Below are 18,778 nucleotides of genomic sequence, written 5' to 3' on the forward strand. Positions count from 1 at the left end.
TATTCATTCATTTATTGTGGTCCTGGTTATTGAACCCAAGGCCTTGACACTGAGCCACAACCCTAGCCTTTAAATTTTCTTTTTCTCGAGACAGTCTCACTACGTCACTAAGTGGCCCGGACTGGGCTTGAACTTGTGATCCTCTTGTCTCAGCCTCCCAGGCTACTGGGATCATAGGCATGGGGCACCACATCAAGGTTCAGGCAAATTTTTGTACTTATGCAACGCAAAGTGAAACAACTGAAAGGGCTTTTTAAAACACAGAGTTCGTAAGATATAAAAATGTCTCACCTCCTTGGGGAAAAAAGGTCCGAGGACAGAATATGCCATCATGGAGCCCAAGTTCATGGAAGCTGCTGAGATCAGGATAAAAAGTTGATCCCTGGAAAACCGTCTCGGTGTCTCTGTTGAACTTCCTGTGGGGCCACCGCCTTGAAAGCAAACACATCACAATGACAGGCACGTAGCTGGGACTATGGATGAAAACACACAGGTGTCATTTCTGTGCAAAAATGATACAGTCTTAAGACATCTGTTGCACTAACAGCTAACTGCTATTTTAAACACAGCACAAAGAAGCAAATGGAAAACAATCCTGGAACATCACTGTGATTTGAAAACATTTCACTTTCACTTATCCACTGTTCCCTAACTAGAATTTCCATGCAGAAATTATGAAGCCACCTGGCTTGCTTTGCCTGTTTCCCCCGTGTTTCGTAAGTCCCTTCAAGTTGGACGAGAAGCAAGGTGATCTCCAAAGGGTTCTGAAGTTCTTAGCTTCATCTGCCACGCGCGAGCAATGTCGGCTGTATGTGATCTTAGCTGCGCACTAGGAATTTTAGGGAAGCATTGTAGCCAAATGAAGTGTAAACGGCAAAAAATAAGCTAAGTGTCTCCATAGGTGAATTAATACAACGCCATCCTTCTGTGAAGACAAGTGCATCCGCTAATCTGCAAATCACTTCTTTCCTTATATTAATTACCCTTCCTTCGCACCAATTCATTTGACACCGGTTCCCAGGGTTAAACTGTCACTTAACAAAAGGTAGAATTCCCGCAGAATTGCTGGAATGCAAACTTTCATGCAAATCCATTAGCCATTTCTAAATAACTGGTTTTAAGGGAAAAAAATAAGAAAAATATACAGAAGTTGACTTTTGTGGTTTTCCTGAGATTGCCCTTGTAGTCCAGGAAGAAAGGAAAAAGCAATCAGTGCAACATGAGGAAGTCTTAAGTCTATAAAATTTTGAGAGCAGCTGAAGAAGGGAAGGAGATAAGGTTAAAGAGGAGTAACAGTGAATAAAGACAATGCCTTGCGTTTGTCTAATGTTACACTTATTTGAATGCGGGGAGTGTGGGGCGGTGTTCGCCTTGTAGTCCGGTGGCCTTGAACTCCCCGGGTGGCCCGGAGTTCTGGGCGCTACCCCTGCCGGTGCCTGCAGAGAGCTGGGCGCACAGCGGGCGCCCAAGCCCGGCCCTGAGCGGTTCTTAAATCCTTCGCACACCGCACAGCGCAGAGCTCGGGAAGAAGTGACGGGAGCAGAGGCAGGCCCCAACTCCAGCAAAAAAGCAAGGCGTCTCGGGCCGCAGCCTCGGAGACTTCTCGGAAACAAACCCCTCGGGCCTCTGGAGCCACCCGGCTGGCTGCCGGGACCGGCCTGCGCCCCGCACCCAGCCTCGCCGCCCGCCCGGGTCACCTTCTGGTCCCCCAGCCGCGGGGGCGGCGGACGAGGCCATGCGCGTGCGGTCCCTGCGGGCGGGGGCCGGCTCCCGGTCCCAGCCGTGACCTCGGATCCACCTTCCTCCGAGGGATCCGACGGGGGTGCGGCGAGGGCTCAGCCCGGCTTTGGCATCGCAGGCTCCGCGAAACCCGAGGCTCCGGAGACCCTGGGGGCGGGGTCGCGGGAAGGGGCGGGGCCGGGGCGGGGCGGGGCCGGGGCGGGCCGGGGCGGGGCGGGGCGGGGCCGGGGCGGGCCGGGGCGGGGCCTGCTCCCCGAAGGCAAGCTCTGGACCCGCCCCCATTCATTCATTTACGTGACCCCGGGCAGCTGTCGCCTCGATCCTTGCAGCGCGCGTGGGCGGTGGGGAATGAGGAGGGCGAGTGTGCACTTGGGCACCTCTGCCTTAAGTGCACAAAAGCAAGTTAGAAAATTAGACTCACTCTTTTTAAAGAGTTGTCTTACCCTGTGTAAATGAGGCAGTGTTTTCAATCTTTGAAGCCAAACGCTGGTAAGCCGGAAATCTATCGAACTACGTGAAACACCTCGAGAAAAGGTTTTGCATGAATGATAACTACTGTGGAGGATCTGGCAGGGTAGCTAGGGAGAGTCTGGAAGCGGACGCTGGATTTCGACGCAGGGCACTTAAGAGCTGTGTGACTTTGGACCCCAGGTCGGCTTCTCCGTGTGTACAAATGAGATTATAAAGTTTGTCTTGCAGGGTGGCTGACGCGCTGATAAGTTTCTAAACATGTTGCTGTACCTTAATCTCACCTGCACAACTCTCTGGCGCTCGCGCGTGCGCGCACACATACACACACACACACACACACACACACACACACACGCACGAATAACTTGCACATGCCTTTTCCTTATTTACTATTTGGAATGTCGAAAATTTGGAGACAGAGAAAACTATTTTGGGGACTAATGCAAAAGACTGTCAAGTTACCACCTTGTGCCAAGCTTTGTGAATTTAAAGATGAAGGAGTCCTACCCAGCCTCTGACGGTGATAGTAATATTTAATTACAGTGCAATGGATTTTACAATAGAAGTCTACTGAAAGGACTGTATACTCTGGCAAAATGAGTCCTGTGCAGCTTCCAGAGGAAGTGACGTCACCTTCGGCCTTGAAGGATGAGTAAAACTCCAGAGGAGCAAGAGGCTTTAGAACCACCCTGAGTACAAGCTTAGCTCCAGCAACGGTTCCCCAAGGTTATGGGATTAATAATATCCCTCAGTTAGTGTGGGCTGATCAGGTTCACAATCTTCTGAATGAGTGTATGGCGAAGGCTGAATAAGAAGAGGCAAATGGAATGATTTCAGGGCTCCAGGAGGATCAAAGCACTCTCACATAATTCAAGATTCTGTCAGGGCTAAGACCCAGACCTTCTCTGGGTCGCCCATATTTATTTGATTATCAGAAGAAGGGAGGGGAGTACTCAAGAGGGCAGAACCTCACATGGACTTCTCTAAGTAAAGTGTTAAGTTAATCCAATGAAGAATGAGGTGCCTGAGGCTATAGTATTTATCTAGTTGAGATCTGATCCAGGTGTCCTTGGCTGTGACCTTGTCTTATCCTTTGAGGCTTTCTGGCTTCATCCACCACTACAGGTTTTAGTAGGGATTAGTGACTCACAGAGGTTCACTTACTATGAGTCCACCATTTCCAGATAAGGAGCCTAGGCCTTGGACAGATTCGCAAGTGAACATGAGAAGCCAATTGATGAATTTAAGTCCTGCTCAGGTCTGCTTTGTGGTGGTGTCTATCACAAGGTGCCTTGTGGAGTCTTTAGGATCTAACCCCTGTCAGCTTCTCTACTCTCTTCTCTAGCTCTGTGCTCTCTCTCCAATCTAACCTCAAGCCACAGATGGGAATCCTTTGTATTATTTTTTACATCCGCGTGCTTGCTCTGTTCTTGAACAGGTCTGTGCGGCAGATCTTCCAAACTGGCTCTCTATTATTGCGCTTTTTCTGTTCTACATTTCTTCGCTTTCTCTGTTCCTTTCTATTTAACAGGAAGTTTTCCCAACTTTCTGATGGCAGTCTTTCAACTGAATTTTTCATTTCTGTTGGTATTTGTTTCCTTGTCTCCATACCCATTCCCTTCCCCCATTAGCAACCAGTCTTGCGTGCTTATGCAGATATTTTTGTTTGTATGTGTTTGCATAAATGTGTGTTCTTGTTTTGTAACCACCTATTTTCAATTTACATAAAAGATATGTGATGATCATGTGTGGATGTGTATTCTGACTCTCTCCACTTTTAATTTCCCGCTCTCTCTCTAGATGATCAAACTTAACATTAAAAACCAATGTTCCTGGTTTCATGACATGGCTATATCACAATAAACCAAGCACAAGTTCAAACTATCATAAATTAAAAATGTACTCGCTACATCTAACCTAGGCAGCATCATGATTTAGCTTCACAGCACACCCTAGAGTACGTCTTTAAATTCAATCACCATACAGAAGGATTCCCTCTATATTATTGTGCTCCTTTTCTTAAGCTACTCTAACAAACTACCACAGGCTTGGTAATATTTGGGGAAAAAGAACCTCACAGTCCTAGAGGTAGCTGTGGCACCTCACTTAGCCAAATATATGAAGGCATTTGCAGGATCACACTCCGGCTGCAGGCTCTGGGGAATCTGCTTCTCTCCTCCCACAGCTTCTGGTATCTGCAGGGTTTTTGTTGAGCCCCTCTCACTCCAGTTTCTTCCTCTGTGCCTGCTTTGCTTTCTCCTCTCTGGAGATGTAATCTCTCATTGTCACTGTCTTCTGAGGATATTTTGATGGAATTTAGGACCTTCTCAGGAAGAGCTCCTCATCTTAAGATCTTCAATTTAATCACTTCTACTCAAAGCTTTTCTTTCTTCCCTCCTTCCTTCCTTCCTTCCTTCCTTCCTTCCTTCCTTCCTTCCTTCCTTCCTTCCTCCCTCCCTTCCTTCCTTCCTTCCTTCCTTTCTTTCCTCACTTTTTCCTTCTTTTTCTTTTAAATAAGGTAATATTTATAGGTACCAGAGTTTAGGATGTGGACTTCTTTGGGGAAGCCATTATCAGGCTTCCACGATAATCTACTCCTGGTTTCATTTGCTCATTTAGATATAAACACACACGTGTGTGTAGAAACTGTATGGAACATTTTTTTTTATAAACTTTACAGTATGATCTTTGTTCAAATGTACCTCTTCAGAGAAATTCGTACTTATCCACTCATCCAAAATACAGCTCTAGTCACCATTGTCCCTTGACTGTTCTTCATCTTTCTCACTAACATTTGTGTCAGGTAGAATACCCTGTTGCTAATTAAAGAGAAAAGGCTTTGACTAATTTCAGGAGCATGAGAATTTGTCATTGGTTATGAAGCACAAACAGCCATCAGGGGCATTGTGCACAGCAGTTAGAGTAGAAGGCCTGAGGTCACTCTTCAAGTGGCCCAGGACCCCTGCCACTGGACTGCCAGACACACATCTGTACCACGTGTGGCCATCACCACCAGAGCCAGGCTTGAGATCCTATACCTAGGCCTCATCCTTGCTGCTCTAGGATGCCATCATCCTCAACAGAGGGGATTTTAGGAGGTGTAGTCACTTGCTAGTCACATACCAAGACCTGGTGTGTTAGATATCAGGTTGTGAAACTTTCCAAATTTGTTCTTCTCTTTCAGGAGCAGTTGGATATTCTAAGTCCTTTGATTTTCTGTACAAATTTCAGATCAGATCTCAATTTTTCCAAAAAATCAGGTGGGATTCCTACTGAGGTGTTTTTCAGAGTACAGATCAACCTGATAAGATTCATGGCTAAAGGCTACTGGATGTTTTAACCCTTCTACCTGCTATCTATGTAGATCACCTTTCATTTCTCTCAGAAATATTTTGCAGTTTCTATTGTACAAGAATTACATCCTCCATCTTAAACTATTCCTAAATATCTTAGTGTTAGAAGCAATTAAATTTGTCTGCGTTGACATTTCCAATCATTTGCGGATTGTACATAAAAGTAAATGAATTTCTATATTACACCTCTATCCTACAACATTGGTAAAGCCTTATTAGCTCTAATAGGTTTTCCACACATTCTTTTAGATGTTCTACTTAGAATAGAGTTTTAATTCCTCCCTTGTTCAATGTGTACTTCCTTCTTTCACTTACTTATTTACAAGGCTAATCAGTCAAGTGTTGAATTAATGTGATGAGAATGGTGATGCTCACTTTGTTCCCAATCTTAGAGGGAAAATATTTGTTCTTTCACCAAGAAGTATGAGGTTAGCTGTCAACTTTTCATGGGTGCTCTTTTTTCAGATTAAGGACATTCACTTCTATTCCTAAAGAACTGACAAACTTTAATATGAATTGGTATTGAATTTATCAAATGATATTTCTACATTTATTATAAATAGTTTTTCTCTTCATTTTGTTAAAATAGTTACTATGTCAGTCAATTTTCTAATGTTAATATAACTTTGCATCCTTGGGATAAACTCAACTCAGTGAGGGTGTAATCTTGTTTATATACTCCTGGACTCAGTTTGCTAGTATTTTGTTAATGTTTGGGTAAGTTGTTGTCAATAATGTTGATCTGTAATTTCTTTTGTCAGGCTTTTATCTTAGACTCAGAAAACAAGTAAGAATCTTTTCCTTCTTCACATATTGTGGATGAATTTGAAGAGGATTGGTGTTATTTTTTTATAAATGTATGACAAAATTCAATGTCTGATAAATTTTTAGATGCTAAGCATATTGACATTTACGATCTTATTTTGTGTGAAATTTGAGTATGCTACAAAATTTTAAGGGAATTTTCCATCTCATTTAAGTTGTAAATTTATTGGCATAAAATGTTTTCACTATATTCTTTTATTAACTTTTTAATGTCTGCAAGAACTGAGGTGTTATAATCTGATCATTCCTTGAACTCAGTATGTAGTCCAGGCTGGCCTCAAACTCATAATCCTCCTGCCTCTGCCTGCTGACTGCTGGGATTATAGACATGGATCACATGCCCAACTGGTATATCTTTTTTATCCCTTTAGTGTTAACTTATTTGTACATTCATATTCAAAATGCGTTTCTTTTAGACAGGATAGAATTGATTTTATTTGTTCTCTGTGATCTTGCTTTTGTTTCACTGAAAAAAATTTCAAATTCTGCATTAGTTTACTTGTTGTCCTTTTAGCCATATCTCTTTTAGTTATTTATTAGTGATTGCTTAGGAATTATAATACTTTTCTGATCCATTTACTCTTAGTCTTGTAGCACTTCATGTAAAGCCTTGTAATTTTTCAGATTATCTTCATTACCTTGTATTTTTACAGGTCAAAATCATCATCATACTTTCAATAGCTGATTTCAAATTCTTATCTGCTTATTCCAATGTTTGATCACCTTGAAGTTAGTTTCTGTGGGTTTCCTTTTCTAGAGTAACAGTCATTTCTTTTCTATTTCTCTATAATGTAATGATTTGGGATGAGATCAAGGGCATTGTTAGTGATGCATTTTAGATATCCTGCATTCTGTTATATTCTTTCAAAGAATGTTGATTATGGAAAAAATGTTATCAGAAAGTCAACCCATTTTGACTCATACCTTATAATCTCTTTCCCCCTGGAAGGAACAGAAAGTCACTGAAAACTCTGTGAAGTTTGCTTAGCTTCAATGGTATTGCTTGGGATCTACCCTCTGCATATGTAGTTCAGGAGTCAGCCAGAGATGCAGGTAAAATAGAATTATGGGCTCTCCTTCTTTGGCTCTCTCCTTTTTGGGATTTCCCCTCACCCTCAATTTCTAGCCACTGTGATTGCTCTAAACTCTGCTCTCTAAGGAACTACTAGTTGCTCTATATGGCACTAATTGGGAGCTGTCATCACATTAAAACCCATGGAAAAGGGAAATCAGCTGTGCATCCCTTCTTCCTAGTGTCTGTCCCCACCTATACCCCAGTTCTGTCTGCTTCAGGTCTCTCTAGTGTCTTTGGGTAGTTGTTTTTAACATTTGCAGTTAACATTTGTTATCTGTGAGAAGACTAGGCTTGTAGAACTTCCTAGCAATTAGTAGTTGCTGTATTTTTATTATCGTAATTAAATGTCATGGGTTGGTGAGAGATCTCCAGATCATCAGTATCCTCTGTTTAAGACTTTTGATGAGCTCCTTTACCCAGGTCCCTGGAGTGATCCTATGGCTACCATTCCTAGGCCTGACTTCTCAGCAACACCCTCTGCACCATCTGGTATCTTTCTAATAAATTAATTTCCAATCCCCATGATGAAAGTATATATTACACATTGTAAACATATGCTCATAAAAAAGAGTAAGTAATAAGAAATAAATTTATTCCCCTTGTTTCTGGTCATAGATTATTTTGTCATCTGAAAGGAACTAAAATTGAGGTAGTATTATCCACATTTTCTACAAGGAGCATGCTTATGTGTCCTAATGTTTGAAAAAGAAATATTGCCACTGATAAATTGTCAGTCAGCTGGAGACAAAGGAGCAAAGTTGGCATCATCTACAACTCAACGTCAAGTAGCAAAAGTCAAGAGAAATCAGAAAATAAATATGGCTGACAGTGTGGATGTTCAATATTTACTAACCATTAAACTTTCTTCAAAATAATGATATAGATTATCCAAACCCAAAGAGTGCTTCAGGGTATCTCCTTCCACTCTTTACTGCATTCTGCTGATGAAGTCCTCAAGGCCCAAGACTGAAAGTGCTTCAACTAAGGCAACACAGTTAGAAAATGAGAAGGAGGGGAATCTGTTACTAAAGAATCCTTGAGTCACCAGTTCGCCCTTTACATTCACTTTTGGTGTTAGAAACAGCTGTAACTAGGATTTGTTTTCCAAATGTAGCTCTAAGTCTAAGTTAGTGGTGGAACTAGCTTGCTTCCAATGATTCTCTACTAGCTGTTTTTTGTTTTTTTTTTTTTGTACTGGGAATCGAACTCAGGACCTTACACTTGTCAGGCAGGCACTTGTGCCACTGAGCTATATCTCCAGCCCCCCAGTGACTCTAAAAAGTGCAATTATCAAATACGTTTCAGAACATCAGAACCCATTTTCAGAGAAGCATCACATGGGTAACAGCAGAGGTGCTCTATAGGAAGCAGCATTAGGGGCTGGAGTCCATACACTCAGGTCCTCCTTTTATGCCAGTGGAATACACTGTCACATTAGCATTTGCTCCATTCACCACTGTTCCTATTTTCAGTTGTAAATTATCACCTCGCTGGTTTATAATGAGCTTAGTTATGAACATTAAATATTCTGATTATCTTCTGGAGTGTGTTTAGTTTCCATGAACTCTGATTCAGCCCTGCCATGAACAGGTCCAGTATCCAGACAGTTAAGCAACAGGAAGCGCAGGAAACCTCCGCAGTGTGTATGTGATGTGAAAGTTGTCAGCACTGAAACAGATTTTCTCACGTGAACCCTAACAAAAAGGAAATAAACAAACCCAGTTGTTAAGGAAGGGCTCCTGTGCTTGACTCGCTGATGGTAACTGTCGCAAAAGGCTGTAAAAACCACAAGCTGGAACAGAGGCCCCTGGACTCTTATTTGACAAGGATGACTGCCTGGCAACAATCCATTTCATCTCAGACTGACAGCATTGTTGTTATTACTCAATGTGACCAAGCATTTTGTTTCAAAATAGCTCTTTAACTTGCCTCAGTCTCCTTGGACATTCCCATTGATAGAATCTGTGATTCCCATTGTAGTGCTGTTCCCAAATATATATCACTATTTTTGGAAAAGCTCTGTTTTTCTAAAATTTACACCCACATTAGGAACACTTATGAAACTCAGAGCTCGATTACACAGGACGCATAAGATACACAAACTGTTGGCATGGGTTTCATACTTGGCTATGCAATTGTCTAGCTCCATTCTCCTCCATAAACTTTTTTCATTAATAAACTGGGTTTTGCAATTATAGCTGAAATGTTTACTTATTTATTTATTTTTTGGTTTTTCTCCGGTACCGGGAACCGAACTCACGACCTTGCACTTGCCAGGCAGGCGCTTTTGCCGCTGAGCTAAATCCCCAGCCCCTATAGCTAAAATGTAACTTGCACTTTACAAGCTACAAGATTACCAGCAGTCTTTATTGATCTACTTCCCCACTTTTACACATCTATTATCTTTCTTATCTTTCAATTATTTTCCTTCTTACCAATTCTCCTCTCTCCTTTGCTTCTTTCTTTGATACAATGGGATTCTGTGCAAATCTTTCTTTTTCTACAACTAATTTTTCTTTAATGTGTTTAAAACTACAGTGCAGGACATGCTGTAGTAAATGAGGGTTAGACCTATAAGCTACTAGAGGTTAACTCTTCTGCTACTGCTTAACGCTCTCTTCTATCCGCTGTAGGTACATTTTAAGTCTTCAAACAACAACAAAAAAGTTCATTTGGGATACCCAAAGCCTCCAACTATGTAACGCACAGCAGATGCTAATTTATGATAGTACTTCAAGGCTTTCCTTTAGGAATGGAATTTACCCACATGCCTCTCTAATCTCATTTAATTAAATGAATTCATGCAATACACACTTTTAGCGAATCCAGCAGGAAAAGGAGTATATAAGCGCTGGACAATTTAGGAGAGGAGAAAGGTAACATTTAAGCACCTTCCCATATATTTCCATGCGAATTTCTTTATCTGGTACATTTATACTTCACAGGTGCAGCATTAAATATTGTAAACAACTATCTCATTTAACTCTCACAACAATATTCTAGCACTATCACTACCGTACTGAATTGTAGTTTACTACAGGCTACAAAGTGAGCTGGAATTTTTAATTCAGCCTAGCTGTGCCTGCTAAGTCCAATGTATAAAATCTTTAACATACATTGGCTCAGCTTTCCTCCTCAGCTTTGGGCTTCTAAGTAAGTTTTCTGTGGTTAAAATCAAAGATCCTTTCTATGATTTAATCTGTTCTAGTTCTCCATTTTTGGTGTTTATTTATTTTTTTTACTTTTGCTTGTTCTTCTTCTTCTTTTTTAGATGGGGTCTTGCTATGTAGCCCAGGTTGGTCTCGAACTCCCAACAATCTTACTTCAGGCTCCAGAGTGCTGGGACTATAGGTGTGCCCCACCATGTCTGGTACTTTTTGACATTATAAGTTGAAATATGCTCCTTCAAAATTCCTGTGTGGAGGCTGGACATAGGAGTATGTGCCTGTAATCCCAGCACTTCAGAGGCTGAGGCAGGAGGATTGCTGTGAGTTTGAGGCCACCCTGAAATACACAGTGAGACCTTGTTTTAAATAACAAAACACAAGACAAAACATAAATTCATGTGATGAAGTCCTAACCCGCAGCACCTCAGAACAAGGCTTCATTTAGATTAATTAGTTAAGACAAGGTTTACTGGAGAGGGCAGGTCCCTAATACAGCGAGTGTTAGCTTTAGAAGAGCAGACATGTACACAGGAATAATGTCAGTGGAACTTCAGAGTGTGTTACTATTAGTCACAGAACACCAAGGTTGCCAAACAATCTCCAAAAGCTAAGAAGCAGCATATTCTCATGGCCTCAGCAGGAATTAACCTCGCCAACAACTCGATTTCAGATTTCTCACCTTCAAACTATGATATGAAAACTTTATGCTTTGTGCGTCACCCCCTAGACATCTACACTCACATGATTCAGAAATCCACATTTTGACGGCTGCCTTTTCTCCCTGCCTAACTGAAATCCTTCCTTTACCCATCTTACATGCAAAACCTTAGCACAGTCCCTGAGACAGAACCAGTTGTGGTACTGCCAGAAATGAAGCATAGAGTCATCCTTGAATATTCAGGGATCTCTCTGTCATTTGGGGGACATTATTCAAATGGCTGAAGGGTTAGAAGCAGAAGCTTGAAGTCCCCTGGACTAAAAGACCAGTTTCCATGCTTCCTAGTGATCTGATCTTGGGCAACTGTCTAAGCCTTGGGTTCCTCGCATGTTAAAGAGAGCTAATATTGGTATTGCTACGTACGGTCTCTATGACAATCAAAGGAGAAAATACATGGTAAGGATGTAGCATGTGACCTGGCGCACAGAAAATGCTGGACAGCATTTCCTATTACTATTGCTGTTCCTAATACAAACTGTAGAATTCTTTTTTTTTCCTTTTTGCAGGGCTGGGGATCAAACCAAGGGCCTCAGACATGCGAGATAAAGACTCCCATTGAGCTATACCTCCAGTCCCACTTATTTTTCTGTGTATAATTTCAGACTTTGTGTACAGTATGTAAATGTTACAATGTGCTTGTGGATGAGTGATTATTCCTATTTCTTTCTACCTTTGTTAATATCTAAAATTTAGAGGAGGTACACTTTAAAAAGTAACCTAGGAGAATCTATGTTAATCGATCCTCATATAACAAGGGCACCAGTGTGTCCTTTACTTTTAGTTTTGGGACTAGAACTGGTTATTTAAGGACTTTTTAAAAATGTAGCTTCAGTTCTAAGGAGAGAGGTTTGTGGCCGATAAATAAAAAGGCGGTTACTGAGGTGTAATTTTAGGGCAGAACTCCATGACATCTGAATCAACACAACAGACTAAAAGCTGCAGAAAGAGAGAAACCGAGTCTGAACCGGTTGGTTCTTTGCCACGAAAAATGGCACTACAGGCACCAAGCTATAAGGCACTTGATCACTTTCCTTTCACATAAATGCCATTGTTTGGTGACAGAGTACATTTAATTTCCCACTGTTTCCCTTAACATTTCCCCATTTACACTTCCGATAGTTTTACCAAATTCCCTGCTTCTTCTTTAAGAAGATTTGGGCGGGAAGGCTTCAAAACCTAATATGCTTAACGAATTAACTGATTTTAGATAAAGAGAAAAGTGCTGAAACACTACCTACCATGTTCTTTCTCAATTACGTATGTTTTAAGGTAATTCCCAAACAAACAAAACGAAACAGGCACCGAGGCCTTTGGCTCTACTCTTCATTAGCATCATGCCCTCCCTCACCTGTTAAGAAGCTCTTAGTTCCCACCGCTGCCCCAAGCCCAAAGACCCTCAGCCTTTCTTTCCAGTAACTCCCACCAGCTCGCCCGTGCCATTCTGTTCCACTTTCAAAACACTGAGGTATCCTAATCTTTGGTTTAATCTCATCTCAAAAAGGGCAGTGGCAGGATTGTCAGTAGGTTTTTTTTTTTTGTTTGTTTGTTTCGTTTCTCTTCCGGGACCGGGAATTGAACTCATGACCTTGCACTTGCCAGGCAGGCACTTTGCCGCTGAGCTAAACTTCCAGCTCATACCTTTTATTTTTAAAATTTTTATTAGCACATGTCCGCATCGCTCGGGAGGAGTGGTACACATGCGTGACGCAGAGTGATTCTTTTTTCCTCCCCTCCCCTCTCATACATGCTTAAACATAGAACGGTTTTTCTTATATGACAAACCCGAAGTATAGATAAATTAAAGAGCAAAACAAAAGGTAAAAGGAGACATGGAGATAGATCTTTTGCGCAAGGGAAGGGGAGTAAACTTTCTCCCACGCAAAGCCCAGTAAACAGTTGGGTGAGTTACAAACAAGAGCAGTAGTCTCAACACTTTTGCAAATGAAACCCAAGGCACTCGAAAAGCTAAAAATGAATGCTATCCATTTACTAAAACTCCGGATGCCTTTGTCCTGAGGCCCTCTGAAACCGGACATTGTTCAGAGTGCACAAGGGTGGGGCCCAGTAACTGCCGACTGGCTGGAGGCTTGACCGGAGTGCAAGTTAGAAGGAAATAAGGAAGACTGTGTGCATTAGAGTCAGCTGTTTCGTCTGTTAGTTTTGCAAAAGGGGCGGGAGAAATGACCAGTCACCTCAAAATTAAACATCTTTCGTCTTGGGAGGAAAAAAAAAAATCAAAAGGAGGTTCTGGAATTTCTCCCCTAACTTCGCCAAGCCCTGGAAAGATCAGCGTCGGATTTCGCAAACACTCGGTCGTTTCCCCCCTCTAGTACCTAACCGCGTCCCTGTCGACATACTGGGGGCGCTGGTGATGCAGCCGCTGCACCCAGCCTCGCGCCGGAAACAGACCGCCCCGCCGCAGGTCGGCTTTTTAACACGCGGCAAGGAAAGAGGTGTTTGACAAGTGCTTAAAGGTAGCGAAAACAGGAGCCAGGATGGAAGTGGGGATGCACGTCTGTCATCCCCGCACGCCCAAGGCTGAGGCAGGAGGATCCCCCGAGTTCAAGGCCAGCCTGAACTGCACAGCGAGACCTGGTCGCAAAAAACCATAAAGATGTACGACAACGTGTTGCCTGGCTCAGGAAACAAAAGTGGAGATCGCCCACAGAAGGACACATCCACTCAAAGGGGCAAAATGCGCCCCTCATGAAGGCTCAGTCGGTGGATCCGAAAGCAAATTACTACGTGGTGTGTAAAGGTGGCTACATAGACAACACGGACGGGGATGTTTGACTCTTCTCGGGCTCCGTCAAAAGAGATTTTGGGCCTCCGTTGGCCACGCCCCCGACATCGACGGTCGGCGGGAAGCTGTCTACTGTAGTGCCTGTCGCGCGCGCCAAAGCCCCACGGGGCAGGCACGGAGAACACGCAGTACTCTTTCCTTCTCAACGGCCTCAAACCGGAAACAGAAACTCTCGAGGTCTGGCACTGCAAGAGCCACCCTATTCGTGGGCCTACGTGCACATGCGCACAGGAGACCAGCCAAACCTTTAAATAGCGTTCTGCGGGCGCATGCAGCCTCTTTCCCTGCCGCCGCCGAGTTGCGCGGAGGCGGAGGCTTCGGGTGAGTTTCCTGGAAGTGTGGTGTTCCTGGGAGTGTGGTGTTCCTGGGGCTGGGTTCGGTGACGTCTTCTTGAGATGGGCGACACGTATTTGCGTTTAAGTTCTCCGCCGTATTGTTTCTGTTTCGTAGTGTGGTCAAGATTCGGCTTCACCCGTAACCCGCCGCCATGGCCGAGGAAGGGTGAGCGCAGGGTCCAGGGCGGGCGGGCAGGGGCGCCGCGGGGAGCGTACCCGCGGTGGTCGCGATGCTGTGCCAGGCCCCGGGGCTTAGCTGTTGGGAGGCCTTACCCGAAGGCTCCGCCTTGTCGCTTTCAGCATTGCTGCTGGAGGTGTAATGGACGTCAATACTGCTTTACAAGAGGTGCTGAAGACCGCCCTCATCCACGACGGCCTCGCCCGCGGAATTCGCGAAGCCGCCAAAGCCTTAGACAAGTACGTGCGTGAGTCTCAATACTGCTGTGGGTTGTTGCGACCGGAACAAAACCGCAGCCGAGGGAAGAAAGCGTGAAGTTCATGGTGTTAGCACAAAAGTTCCCAATGGCATCCGTTCAACAGGAAACCTAGGAAAAGGTACCAGAATTCAGATTTACGTATGTGGCCCACTTAAGACACGTGGCTTGCTGTGCGGAGTGGGGTTGAGCTGCAGGTTTTGAGATAAGAAGCTACAGTGTTTGAGTGATGACTTGAAGTTGTCGGATACCCCTTCACTCCTTTGATGAGTGACACACGAAGTCTGACAAACCTGTAGATTGTGCAGTGAGTTTTACGTTAACAGAATAAGTGGGGAAACCTTTACCAGAGCAGTTAGCTAATGAAAATGTTACACTAATGGGGGATTAACCTGGTACTGGTCATAGGAGCATTTTGATTCTGAGATGAAATTTCGTAAATAAAGCTACGGAAGTTTTTTGTAGAGTGCTTGTTAATGTATTTGGTTTTGATAAGTGTTTGTGTTCTTCTTGGGCTGAGTACATGGATGGCAAACTATGCATCAATGCATGATGTGAATTTAAAGGGCTTCAAGGCAGATAAATTTTGCCAGTAAAATTCACTTCGGGGTAAAGTGGCTGGTTGAATACAATGGAAGCGGTACTCTAGATGTACTGAGGTGGGTGGGTGAAATTTTCTGTAGTAGTTTACCTGCCTTGGCGGTACTGTGCAGCTTCTGTGTCCCTAATGGATGTCTGGTCCGTGGTAGTTTGCATTTAGCACCACGGGACTTAGGTCCTGAAAAACTGGTTTACGAGAAATTGACATAGCTTGGCCACAAACTTTTTACTTAACCTATATAAAAGCGTTGGGAGGTTAATTGAACATTAATATTCAAGTCTCTGTAGCCGAATTGTGGTCTAGCAGGTTTGTCACATTGAAACAACTTCGTACACACTGTATGGTATATTAATTTGCAGGTGTGTTTCTGTGTTGCTTATATTTTGCCAGTATGGCCTTTGCAGAGATAATCCTTTAACAGTACCGCGGAAGGGTAATGTTAAAGGGTTTAAAGCTGGAGTTTAGACTTCATTGTGGTTGCATTGTGTGTTTCAGGCGCCAAGCCCATCTTTGTGTGCTTGCATCCAACTGTGATGAGCCTATGTACGTAAAGTTAGTGGAGGCCCTTTGCGCTGAACACCAAATCAACCTAATTAAGGTGAGTTGATTTTTCTACCTTTTTTTTCTTCTTTTGAGGCAGGGTCTTAGACAGTTCAGGCTGGCCTTGAACTCAACAGTGGACCCCCTGCCTCAGGATTACAGTGTGCGACACCACACCCAGCTTTTCTGCACTGTTAAGAACAGACCTAATTGAGTTGGGCTTGTCAAGGGTCAAAATTAGGACAGTTGCAGTCTGAGGCTGGTGGGTTCTGCAGATGTGTTCATTACATGGGCCTGACGGGTTTGGTGGCTTGCATTCACACTAATAAAACATTTTGTGTCGGAAACTGAATGTAGATTTTGGTATTAGAACAAAGAGAGGGTGGGGTGCTTACTGGTTCTGGTGCTGTACATGATGACAACTGGCTCCCTCTACTGAACTGCCTTGAGGAAAATGCCATGTCACCCTTCTGACTACAGCTACCTTCTGAGATTTAATTTATTTTGTCAGTAGCACTACTGTCAACTAACACAGTGATTTTGTTTTTAAATTACCCAATAGGTTGATGACAACAAGAAACTAGGGGAGTGGGTAGGCCTCTGTAAAATTGACCGAGAGGGAAAACCCCGTAAAGTGGTTGGATGCAGTTGTGTTGTGGTGAAGGTAAGTCAGTATTTGTTTTGGGGGCAGAGGCTTCACTGGGTATCTGTTCATAAGCCTTGTATTGAAATTTTGAGGACCTCCTAACGGGGAAAATGTAGTTCTGAACAGGTTTGGAAACATTCTAATAAGCCATAATTTCAAAGCCAGCTATTGAATCTGCTTATCTGTATGTGTTTGCAGAAATTTACCAAAGCTGGCAATAGTACTGCCATGTTACGAGCCTTAAAGACAAGACATCAAAGTCATTAAGGTCCCTGAAAATGGCTACACATTTTAATGATGGAAACATTTTTATAAGACATTCAAACCTTACTACAACTAATGGTAAGAACTAGTGAGACAAATAATAAATACATGTACTTTTTTTTTTTTTAAGGACTATGGCAAAGAATCTCAGGCCAAGGATGTCATCGAAGAATACTTCAAATGCAAGAAATGAATAAATAAAAATTTTGGCTCACTTTATTCTCTGTCTTTTTACTTGGGGCAGTAAAATAAGGTCTGTTAGTGAAAGGAAAAGTGACTGCAAAATGGCTGTTAGCGAGTGAACTTGTTTGATGTCTTGGTTTCTAGAAGAAAACTTATTCAGGAACCTTAGTGCGGAGACATTTAAAGATGAGCAGCCTAAGCAAAGGTGAGGCTGCTCTGAGGAAAGGAAAAGTGACAGTTGGTGAGTGGGCATTAGTAACTGAGTAGACCATCCTAAAACCTATAGGAAAGGGCTGACTGAGAGGTGACAGTGATGTACAGAAGTTGCACAAGCCGGGAGATGACCAATATAGTGAGCAAGGTCACATTCAGTCTGATACTTGGGGTGTGATGCTGCGTCTTACGTTGACCTAGTTTGTACATACATTGAAATGAGCAGTTTTATTTTGAGACAGTCTGTGGTTAAGACTTGGAGTCTTTAAGGCCTTCTATTTTATTCAAGTGAGTTGAATGCTTGTATTAGTCTACAGGGTAGAACCGGTACTGGTTGCTTTTAAGTACTATGGTTGTCTCCCAAAAGCAGAAAGTATGCTGGCTGGGAAGCATTTGGTTAAAAATGCAGAGTTTGGTCCCTCAAGTGATACCAGCAGCTTCAGAGCTGGAATATCTGGGTGGCAAGACCTGGGATTATGTGCTGTAATTGTTACTTATCTTTTGCTTAGTTTTTTTTAAGGAAAAAGATTTTGTTTGAGACATTTCCCATCGTCAGAAAGCATTTGGCCTGCCTTTGTATACCTGGCAGTGTTTGGGAGAAAAGGAGTGGTTGGAGTTATGCCAATTTTAGGGAGTATGCTATTTTTGTGTTTTTGTTTTTGTTTGGCTTTTATTTTGAGACAGGGTCTTGCTATGCAGTTCAGGCTGGCCTTGAGCTCACTTTGTAGCCCAGGCTGGCCTTGAACTCACAGCGATCCTCCTGCCACAGCCTCCCAAGTACTGGGATTACAGGCTTGCGCTACCATGCCCAGCAATATGCTATTTTTGAATAGCATCGTTAAAAGGTCAATATTTGCTGTTTGAGAAATAATAAGTGGCCCCTTCTAAGAATTTTAAGCCAGTAGATTTGAGAGAATTGCACCTACTCTTGCAATTATTTTTGCCTGTTTTGTGGGATGTTTTTGAGATGAGTCTTGCAGTGTTCCTCAGTCAGGTCCTAAATTCTGCCTCAAACTTTGCTGTAAGTGACCAGGCCTAAAGGCTTTGTACTGTCTGATTATGGGGTATCACTTGCAGAACACTAGTAGTATTAGTACCGTGCTTACATGTGATATGTAATAGTTACCATCAACCCTTCTCCCTAAAGCTTCAAATCTGTTTCCTTGCTTTTTGTCATTGTTTAATCTGGGTATAATGTGGCTACTAACCTTCCATTGGTCAAAACGAATGGTTTATAGTCCATTCTTTGCCATCCAGCGGGTTTCTTTAAAGCATATTCTTGTCACGTGTTCTCCTTTACCGCACTCTTCAGTCTCAGTTTCTTCCTCTTGCCTCCTTTCAGCTGCAAATAACTTCCAGTATTGGGTTTGGGATCTGTTTCTCCAGCCTTCCTGGTACGTGGAAATTTGC

At 43.0% G+C, this 18,778-nt stretch overlaps 2 protein-coding genes across 4 annotated transcripts in view; one reads left to right on the plus strand and one right to left on the minus strand.

Moving 5' to 3' along the window:
* Positions 1–1,907, minus strand: part of Slc18b1 (solute carrier family 18, subfamily B, member 1) — a 29,227-nt gene extending 27,320 nt beyond the window's left edge. For all 3 annotated transcript variants that reach the window (XM_013516687.1, XM_005389219.2, XM_013516688.1), the window contains exons 1-2: positions 1,698–1,907; positions 292–431 (exon numbers count right to left, since the gene is read on the minus strand). In XM_013516687.1, coding sequence (XP_013372141.1) covers positions 292–431; positions 1,698–1,737 — 180 coding nt within the window. In that variant the 5' untranslated portion in view covers positions 1,738–1,907. The remainder of the gene's footprint in view (positions 1–291; positions 432–1,697) is intronic.
* Positions 1,908–14,365: 12,458 nt separating this feature from the next.
* Rps12 (ribosomal protein S12) lies at positions 14,366–17,191 on the plus strand. Its single transcript, XM_005389220.2, has 6 exons — positions 14,366–14,473; positions 14,603–14,653; positions 14,788–14,904; positions 16,018–16,120; positions 16,625–16,726; positions 17,103–17,191. The coding sequence occupies exons 2-6, from the start codon at positions 14,640–14,642 to the stop codon at positions 17,163–17,165; spliced, it is 399 nt and encodes a 132-aa protein (XP_005389277.1). The 5' UTR covers positions 14,366–14,473; positions 14,603–14,639; the 3' UTR covers positions 17,166–17,191.
* Positions 17,192–18,778: the final 1,587 nt, after the last annotated feature.

This window comes from Chinchilla lanigera, unplaced genomic scaffold (assembly GCF_000276665.1).
Source record: "Chinchilla lanigera isolate Chin_1 unplaced genomic scaffold, ChiLan1.0 scaffold00035, whole genome shotgun sequence".
Taxonomy (NCBI): Eukaryota; Metazoa; Chordata; class Mammalia; order Rodentia; family Chinchillidae; genus Chinchilla; species Chinchilla lanigera.

Excerpts from the sequence above, each read along its gene's own strand:
- Rps12 (XM_005389220.2), top strand. Across the intron at positions 14,905-16,017 it reads GCCGCCAAAGCCTTAGACAA|GCGCCAAGCCCATCTTTGTG; the intron begins GTACGTGCGTGA and ends TGTGTGTTTCAG. Across the intron at positions 16,121-16,624 it reads ACCAAATCAACCTAATTAAG|GTTGATGACAACAAGAAACT; the intron begins GTGAGTTGATTT and ends ATTACCCAATAG.